The sequence below is a fragment of the Penaeus vannamei genome, chromosome 37, assembly GCF_042767895.1.
Source record: "Penaeus vannamei isolate JL-2024 chromosome 37, ASM4276789v1, whole genome shotgun sequence".
NCBI lineage: Eukaryota > Metazoa > Arthropoda > Malacostraca > Decapoda > Penaeidae > Penaeus > Penaeus vannamei.
In genome coordinates, this window is record NC_091585.1 from 5,767,085 (window position 1) to 5,777,084 (window position 10,000).

At 39.6% G+C, this 10,000-nt stretch overlaps 1 protein-coding gene across 1 annotated transcript in view; it reads left to right on the top strand.

Annotated features, from left to right (window-relative positions):
• The window catches only part of LOC113821651 (cell division cycle protein 27 homolog), a 59,139-nt gene that overhangs the window by 29,972 nt on the left and 19,167 nt on the right, over positions 1–10,000 (top strand). Inside the window, 11 exon segments of the mRNA XM_070115096.1 lie at positions 631–778; positions 1,112–1,952; positions 2,260–2,421; positions 5,067–5,283; positions 5,502–5,682; positions 6,295–6,406; positions 6,780–6,893; positions 7,978–8,049; positions 8,052–8,072; positions 8,075–8,109; positions 8,246–8,378. Of these exon segments, the coding sequence (XP_069971197.1) occupies positions 631–778; positions 1,112–1,952; positions 2,260–2,421; positions 5,067–5,283; positions 5,502–5,682; positions 6,295–6,406; positions 6,780–6,893; positions 7,978–8,049; positions 8,052–8,072; positions 8,075–8,109; positions 8,246–8,378 (2,036 nt within the window).

Here is a 10,000-nt window from a genome sequence, read left to right on the forward strand (position 1 = left end):
GGCTTGGCTGATGGGTAAACAGAGTTGCCAGGTAGCTACCAGAGAATACCAAAATAAATTTTTAAAAATCCAAAAGAAAACAATGATGTTGAGTATATTTGCACAGACACGACAAAGTAAACATCAGATTACGAAGCGGGGGGGGGGGGGTCAGATGTTTAGTCATACCTCCTTTATTCTTATGAATTTAACAGAAATATTACTGTGGTTAAGATAAATGGCAGATACTGTCGACTGGGAAAGGTACTTGACTTGAAAAACAGAACAAGTATATTAATAAGATACTAATAAGTTACATTGCACTTAGACATTGTACTGAGTTTCTCAAAGGACCAGAAAAAAAAAAAAAAAAAAAAAAAAAAAATTGTCCATCTCTCGAACATGGTATTGGCACATACATCTTATTTTGTTTGCATAATAATGAAATTGTATAGGATAAGATGTGTCAGGAAAGAAATAAATGTCGATTTTTCAATTATTTGTATTTTCGAAAATCAGGAAAAACAAGTGTGGCAGATTTTTTTGCCCCGGTACTTGTAAAGGTCGGAATGCAAATTGTAAATTGATTTATAGATTTTTACCTAGCTTCCCATATTTGCCCAACTGTCAGTGTTGATATCTTTCTTCCAGTGGATTCAGATGAGGCGCTGCACCTGGTGGCAACATCTTACTACCGGTCAGGGAAACCAGGTAGAGCATACTCTGTCCTCCACACCCATGGCACACGCACACCGCAGCTCAGGTTTCTTATGGCCAGATGTTGTTACGATCTTGGGAAGTAAGTTATTTTGTCAAATGTGTGAATCATCTTATTAGTTGTTGTGAGTGAATTATTTTCATATGCTTTCTTAATATCCTTATAAGTCCTTTAGTGGAGCTAGGTTTTGTGAGCCTAGGAATAAGGAATTACTGAATATGTGGGAATGTTTATGAGAAATAGAGAAATATGTGATTGTAGTTAACCTTACAGCCAAATAGGAGTAATTATTGTTGAGAGGTAAAAGAATCTGTTAAGTTCTGAATGAAGTCTGCAGTGGCAAGTATCAAAAGACGAGACTAAAAGTGGTGTTTCTAAGAACCAAAGGATTACATTTTGTTTTTCGTCCGGCAGGTTGGAGGAGGCAGAGACAGTCCTGACGGGTGGGAGTGTTCTTCATCCCAAGACTGTGGATGAACTAGCGAATGAGTATGGAGACCTAGCTTGCTTTGCCCTGCAACTCTTGGGACTCATATGCGCTAGAACAGAAAGACTTTTAAGAGCAGCAGATGCTTTCAAGAGATCATTGAAGCTCAATCCATTTTTATGGCAGTCATTTGTTGCACTCTGTGATCAGGGGGACAAAATTGATCCCTCGAAAGTTTTCAGGTTGGACTTGTTAGAAACTTTTTCAAATTGTCATGGTAACACGGTGCTAACTTTAGTTAACAGTGCCAATCCTGCAAACAATGTCAGTGTCAACTCAGACTCAGGAGTCACCAATAATACGTTAAATAGTGTATCAGTGAATACCCCCTCTGATGGTGTTCAGCAGACTCACATTCCAACTCCTGTTCAGAACACTCCCAATAATTTATTACCCATTATTAATACACCAGTACAGAGCCTAAGTAACATGAGTACTCCAGTACCCATCTCGTCTCAGAATACTCCTGTGGCTGTAATGGTCACACCTGTGCAGGATAGAGGTGGTGGCGACACTGGTGATGGAGTCTTTCAGGCCCCTAAAAAGAAAAAGTTTGTAAGAATTAAGAGCATGTTGGGAGGACCATGGTCAGTGAGCCCCATGACCCCCAGCTTTGGGGTACTACCTCTGGATGTTACCAGCCCTGTTGGTGACAATGAGCAGTCACCTCTAAACAGTTCTGTGGCCTTCCTTACGCCTTCACCACTCACCCTTTCCCAGCTAGACACTGAACCAAACACCAAAGTTCCTCCACCAATAAGTAAAAGGGTGAGTCTTATGTTTCAGATTGAAGTAGTTGTAAATAGACTTGAAAGAAAATGTTCTTCAAACTCCATCTTCAGTACAATTTAAATGCTAATAGAGAGTTTGTATATCTGTATTTTTCTTAAGAGCTTGTGAAGGTGTTATACAATGTTCCAATGTATCTGTTTTCCAGAACTTCATATGCTGCATGTCTGCATGTATTTTTAGGGCCTCCACTGATATACAATTTTTACTTCCTGTTTTATGGCCAGGTCAAGTGGAGTATGAAGAGTTTTATTTACTTTAATATTGATTAATCTTACAATTTCAGATATTATGTAGAACAACAAAAGACTCCCCCCTGGTTTTAAACAAGCCTGCAGTGTTTGCACCAGCTGGGAATAATAGCAACTTCCAAAGCCCCCCAACTGGGCAGCCAAACCCCAATGTTCGCAGATCATCTAGACTCTTTGGCAACAGCAATTCTGTTAAGGTAAGCTTGGCTGTTCCTTGAGGGAAATGTTAAGTTTATTAGGTTGGCTTATCTATCTGTTTTTTGGGCCTGATGGTGTTCTTGTTTGAAAATTGGGAATGGAAATGATATTTTTTTGTGTGACCTATGCACGATGGGTACCTTTAAGTGAAAAACGTATTCCCAGGCAGTAGCTATTGTAAGGACTGACTGCTGTGGAACACAATTAGGCACACGCAGTGGGCAACCCAGTTGGAGTCTAAGCTGACAACACAAGTGTCTCGCATATGAGGTGGCCTGCTACTGCCTGTGGTCTGGCTCTCTCACCAGTGAGAAGCCCATCATTGTTGGGTTGAAATGAAGGATTTTGTTGGTCTTTTTGTATATTTTGTTTTATATTACTTTACTGAGTGAAAATTGAATTTATTTGAAAAATGGAAATTTGGATTATTGGATTAAGAATATGATGCTAAGGAAACCGATATAATATCTATTAAGTAAGCATTTAGCTACATATTACTATGTTGTGTGTGCTCTTTGGGATTCAAAGTGTCTGATTTTGAAGAGTCTTCTCAGTTGCTATTTATAATGTTTAGGAGAAAATAGTAGTAATTATATGTAAATTGTGGAAAGTAATAGTTCTTACAAGAAGAAGAACCTAAGTTAGATTTGCACATTTGGCATTGAGTTCATGTTTAACCATGTGCTGCCCATCATGAAATGTGCATAGATGCCATGCCCACTGTATGCTTAATTTAGTATTTGTTTTTACACATAGATGGCTCCACAGATACTAAATGACCAATGAGCCAATGATGAGAACTACCTGTCTTACCTGTTTACCCTTTTCCTTGATTTTTTTATATTTTCTGTAATTTGATATTGTTATTAGTAATGTTAACAACATTGATGTTTATGATAAAAATAACAGTATCAATTTTGATAGCAGTAGAAAAGTGTTTTTCCCGTAAAGTCAAGGAAAGGTGAAAACAGGTAAGGTCACAAGGTCCACTAATTGACTACTTTGTGGCTAAGCGCTGGCAGAGCCATCTATGTGCAGAGACATTTTAAAAAGCAATTGTGGAGTTAACACAACATTTTCCCGGTGGCATTGGGTTAATATCTGCAATGTAGATGTGAATCTTGTATGCAAAGAGGTGAAAAGATTAGTGAGCAGGTGGAAGATCATTGATGTATACTAGGAAAAGAAGTAGGCTCACAGCTTTGCTCTGGGGAACATTTACAGATCTGAATGTATCATCATAAAGAAAAACAATGATTGGTATTGGTGAGGCAAGCTGTGGGCCAGTTGAGCAGTGTTTTGTAAAGAACTTTGTATGGATTGCGTGGCATGTTGGGTTTCACAGCAGTATATTATTTGAAGAAAAGCTTGAATTGTTGGTTAATGATCTAGGCTTTGTGCTGTGGTTTGGTGTATATTTAGGCATTATTTTTGAGTGCAGTGGTACTTAAAACTTTTGCATTTTCTATTGGTTCAAGTGTTTCTTATACAATATTTGATTAGATATTCTTGTCTTTACTTCTATGTTTTTTAAAATGTTTTCTGGTGTGTTATTTGTGTACTATACATGTATAACATGTATCTGTAAATTGTTTCTTGTTTTATTGGAGGGTTTTCAGAGACAATAAAAGTATTTATGGTCATTGTAGATAGTATTTACAACGTAATCTAGTTTTGAGAATAGCCTTGAGTTGAAAGTCTGTTAGAAAAGGAAAGAGAAATAGTTGATCTATTTGATTGCATACCAGCTGACCTTGGAGTGGATCAGTATTATTGTGTCCTTAATTCTGTTTGGGCAACTTAGGAATGGTAGTGTGTGGGTGTATGACTACATGTTTTGAGAGTGAATAAAGGGAGGATGACTGAGTTATATTACAGGTGCCTGTTTTTTGTGGGGGGATGACTTGTCACTATCTCATCTGGGCATTAAGAGGGGAAATGGTTATCCAGTTAATGTTAGAGAGATTGACTTCCCCTCAGTTCTACATATGTTTTTGTGGATTGGAAGAGATCTGTGAAGACGGTTTAAGTAATTTCTGTTGAAGTGGGTGGTCTTTAGTAATGAGTGACTTATGTTCAGAAATCTGAAATTTGATTCAAGCGATTTTGCAGCTAACGTCAAGGTCAAATTGGATTTGATACTGAGCTTCTGTTTGATATTAGTTGTGAATGCCTTAGGCAAAATATTTATTTTAGATTAGAAGAACTCTTACAAGTCTCATATAGAATTATACCTCAGAATAGATATGGTATCTAACATATTCTGATTTTTAGTTTTGTCTTTAATTTCTTTTATAAAGTTATACAGGTCATAAGAAAAATAATGAAACCGTTTTATGTATTGTGCTCAAATGGATTTTCATATGAAAGCAAATGTTAATGTACTTTATACATTCTGCACGTCTGTGGTGTACTTTTTCAAAATTTGTTCAGATGAGCATGTTACCTCAAAAATGTACCATATAATCTATACTCTTTACAAAAATGAAAAGTAGTTTTAGTTTAAATGTTGTAAAAAAGACATTTATTCACTGCAGTCAGTTAGTCAAAAGGTAATATGGAAAGGACTTGTGTATATGCCCCAAGAGATTACAAGATTAAGATCTTATTATGTGCAGTTTTCTGAAAACCATTTTATTTACAGGAGAACAACAAAAGCCGCTTTGTAGCACCAAAATCTCCTGCTAGGAAAGCAAAAACTCGATCCTCCAAAAGTCAGTCCAGCTTGTCAGAGCTAAATGAGAAGAACAAGAGCGAGAACCAAGACATCATTTCGCCGTCAGACAAACCACTTTTAGAGAAGCCAACCACACCTCAGAATCTTGCACAACAAGCACACACTATACAGAAACAGTCTGCTGGTATGTTTGAAATATGCTGTGATTGGTACTTAAATTAGTGTTATTGAAGTTCATTGATTTAGTAAAGCAGGAATTTAGAGATGCAGACTTGTATGTATTAATTGATGATAATTGATTATAAGTGAATGGTGTAACTTAAGATAATTTACTTTTATACTTGTATTAAAAGTAATTTTGATTATATTTCTATTTGGTTAAGTAAGATGTATTTTAAACAGAGGGTTTGATGGCACTTCTTCGGGATATGGGTGCAGCATATCAGCAGTTAGCACAATACAACTGTGCCCGTGCTATAGAGCTACTTACTGCCCTCCCCACACAACACTACCGCACAGGCTGGGTTTTGTCACACATTGGCAAGGCACACTTTGAGATGAACAATTATCAACAGGCAGTAAAGTAAGTATGAACACAATTAAGCATAGGCGTATTAGACATTACTGCCTCACCTATAGATTAGACTAATTATCCTTGTTAGATATTTGCTGACAAAATAAGCATATTAAATCAAAGGTGGATGATTCCTGTTCTTGTCTTGACTGCCACATGCAGTCTTTAAGTTTTAATAGCCCCTCAAAAATAGGTTTGAAGACTATTTAATAGCCCCTCAAAAATAGGTTTGAAGACTATTTAATAGCCCCTCAGAAATAGGTTTGAAGACTATTTAATAGCCCCACAAAAATAGGTCTGAAGACTGTTTAGCTTCATAAAAAGTATACTACAGCCAAATTTGTAGAGAGGCTGGTAGGTGTATGTTAATTTTCCACTTGATCAGGTGATTGCTCAGGTTAATAACATAAGGAAAACCTATTGTCATCAGGTTAAGAAATATTGATTTATTAATTTGACTGTATACAGCTCTGTAAGAATATTAGTCTGATTTAATGGGTGTGGCAGTATATATTTTTGTGCAGTTTCATACTTTTTTCTTTCTTTTAATAAACCATGACTTCAGAGATTGAAACAACTGAAGTAGATATTTAGAAAAGTATAATTATTGTTGTATTGCAGATACTTCAGTGAAGTTAGAGAAAGAGAACCACATCGTTTGGATATTATGGAGTATTATAGTACAGCTCTATGGCACTTGCAGAAAGAAGTCCAGCTATCAGCGCTTGCTCAGGTAATAATTTTTGATGTTGTGCTGTATCTGTATGTGTGTCTTCTTTTTTGAGAGTATTTTTTTCTTCATATGAACTCCTTCGATCCAGTTGTTGTGACCTTCATATGGTGTGAACTCATCATTGTGAACATTTTGGCTGAAGACCAAAAAGTCGCCACAAGTGCTCAAACCTCTTGGAAGGTGATTAGACTCATGTAGCATTTAGAAAGGGGCTTTTCACTTTATTTCCATGGATAGATGAGTGTAGACTGTAGTGTTTGATAGCCATGACTGTAAGAGCACTAGCTTACTATGTGATTGCCGTGAAGCAACTGGATCCTATGGGTTAATGGGTTAACAAAGAGTGATAAATTACCCTTCATAATTCTTACAGGATCTGATAGAGGAAGACAGGGAATGTCCCCAAGCCTGGTGTACGACTGGGAACTGCTTCTCTCTCCAGAAGGAACATGAAGCTGCAATAAGGTTTTTCTCAAGAGCCATTCAGGTGAGGAGTTCTAGTCTTGAAAGGTGAACTTTCTAGTAAAGTAAGGGGGGATGGGGTGTATTAGTACATATTGCTCTCTGCCTGGAGAATTACCTGGCTCGCATCTAAGCTCAGAACTCATTATAGCTAACTAGAAATAGACATGATGCGAGTAGATCTGTGATAGGTTTTTCTGAAGTTATGAATGGGTGAAAGTAGAATAATGAATTGGATTTAGGTGAACTGTAACTTTTTTAAGTTGCTATTTCTGTATTCCTTTTGTGCTATATTTTGGTAGACCTTTAGTCTCAGAATTTCTATCAAAGCAAAGACCAAACTAATTGTATCGCAGTAGAATTCTATCCATATTGATTGATGTTTGATTGATTTGAAGGTGGAGTGTCTTTAAATTCAGGTTCTAAGTGTTCGTATGACATCTATTTGGATAACTGAATGGAAGCCAAACTAATTATATGGAAAATATTTTCTTGGTTTAGTATTTCCTATCAAGAAGTAAGACTTGTAACCTCTCTTGTATTAGTTTTGGAAAAATTGATACATTTTTCTTTTTCTATAATTGCAGTTTTATGTTGTGTTAGCAGTTGCATTTCTAGTTATTAGCCAAAAGGTTAGAAGTACTTCTAAAACAATCATACTTTGTTGGGTATTATATTTTGTGTCCTAATGGAAATAAGAACTCTGTTACGAAGGTGAACAAGCTATTCCAAATCTGTACTTAAATTTGAGATCCTCCTGTGATGCAAAATAATGGTATTGATGTGAATAGTGTCTTAAGGTAAAATTCCTGTGATGCATATTGATTAATATGGTATTTGATCTGAACAAGGAAGCAACAGTATATCATATGAATCTCTTGACTTGTCATGCTAGTAGTTCAAGCCAATGGCAGTGGGAGCCTCTCCATGGTCATGCTGAACAATGCATCAGGGTACAAGTGGAGTTAGCCGCCTGAAGGAAAAAATCAGGTGCTCTCTGTGCTCTTGGCTTGCGGCCATACTGTAAAAGTGATGAAAACAGGAGTTATTTCTCCTCAGTTAATTTTTCTGTGATTTCCTTAAGATTTCCATTTTTATTCCCTCTTGAGGTTGATCCAAACTTTGCATATGCCTACACTTTGTTGGGCCATGAGCACATAGCAACAGATAGAGTTGGACACAGGCGTTGAGTTGTTACAGAAGTTGGCTGTCAGAATAGATCCACGGCACTACAATGCATGGTGAGTTTGTCACAGTTGTCATGTTGCCTACTATTGTAAATTGGATTATATATATAAGGACCATAGAGTTTATGATGGTTTGATTACACATTGAAGTTGCAATGAATTTTTAATTTTATTATTTCTTAATCCACAGGTATGGTATTGGTTTTAGTACTGTTTCAACAGAGCAAGAAAGGTTTGCTCAAGCAGAGTCTCATTTCAAGAAAGCACCTTGGTATTCCACCCGCATAGTTCTTGTTCTCATGTGCCATGTGGCTGTGGTAGAAGTATTTTTTCCTCTGTTTTGTTTTTCTTTTCTCATCCATTTCTGCCTCTTCATGCCTCCCTCCCTCTCTTCTTCCCTCTTACTCTTCTTTTACTTTCTTCCTTTTCCTCCTCCTCCTCCTCTTTTTCTCCTTCCTCCCTCACCTCCTCTTTTTTCTCCTTCCTCCTCCTCCTCTTTTCTCCTTCCTCCTCCTCCTCTTCTCTTCTTTGTCCTTCCCTCCTCCTCCTCCTCCTCCTCCTCCCTCCTCCTCTTCTTTCTCCCTCTTCACCTTTTCTCCTCCTCTTCCTCTTTCTTCTCCTTCTTCTTCTTCTTCTTCTCCTCTTCTCTCCTTCTTCTCCTTCTTCTCCTTCTTCTCCTTTTCTTTCTCCTTCTTCTCATCCTTCCTCCTCCTCCTCCTCCTCCTCCTCCTCCTCCTCCTCCTCCTCCCTCTTCCTCCTCCTCCTCCTCCTCCTCTTCCTCCTCCTCCTCCTCTTCCTCCTCATCGTCCTCCCTCCTATTCTTCTTCTTCTTCTTCATCTCCTTCTTTGTCTTCTTCTTCTTCTTCTTCCTTCTTCTTCTTCTTCTTCTTCTTCTTCTTCTTCTTCTTCTTCTTCTTCTTCTTCTTCTTCTTCTTCTTCTCCTCCTCCTCCTCCTCCTCCTCCCTCCTCCTCCTCCTCCTCCTCCTCCTCCTCTTCCTCTTCCTCTTCCTCTTCCTCTTCCTCATCCTCATCCTCATCCTGCATCCTCCCCCTCCCTCCTCCTCATCCTCCCTCCTCCCTCCTTTAACCTCCCTCTCTCCCTCCCTCCTTTAACTCTCCCCTCCTCCCCTCCCTCCTTTAACCTCCCTCCTCCTCCCTCCCTTTAACCTCCCTCCTCCCCTCCTTTAACCTCCCTCCTCCTCTTTCTCCTTCAACTCCTCCCTCCTCCTCCTCCTCCACCTCCTCCTCCTCCTCCTCCACCTCCTCCTCCCCTCCTCCTCCACCTCCTCCCCCTCCCTCCTCCTCCCCCTCCCTCCTCCTCCTCCTCCTCCTCCTCCTCCTCCTCCTCCTACCCGCCCTCCAATCCTCCTCCTCCTCCTCCTCCTACCCTCCTCCTCCTCCCCCTCCCTCCTCCTCCTCCTCCTCCCTCCCTCCCTCCTTTAACCTCCCTCCTCCTCCCTCCTTTAACCTCCCTCCCTCACTCTTTCTCCTTCAACTCCTCCTCCCTCCTCTTTCCTCCTCCTCCTCCTCCTCCTCCCTCTTCTTCCTCTCCTTTCTTCCTCCTCCCCTCTTCCTCCTCCCTCTTCCTCCTCCTCTTCCTTTCTCCTCCTCCTCCTTCCTCCCTCCTCCTCTTCCTCCTCCTCCTCCTTTTCTTCTTCCTCTTCTCTTCTTCCTCCTCCTTTCTTCTTCCTGCTCCTCCTCTTCCTCCTCCTCCTCCTCCTCCTCCTCCCTCCTCCCTTCTCCTCCTCCTTCTCTTTCTCTTCCTCATTCTCCTATTCCTCCTCCTCCCCTTCCCCTCCTACTCCTTCCTCTTCTTCCTCTTTCCTCCTCCCTCCTCCCTCCTCCCTCCTCCCTCCCTCCTCCCTTATTCCTTTGTGCTTCCTCTCTTCCTTCCCTTCCTCCTCTTTTTTCTTCCTCCTCCTTCTCTGATGTATTTATAGAAAAC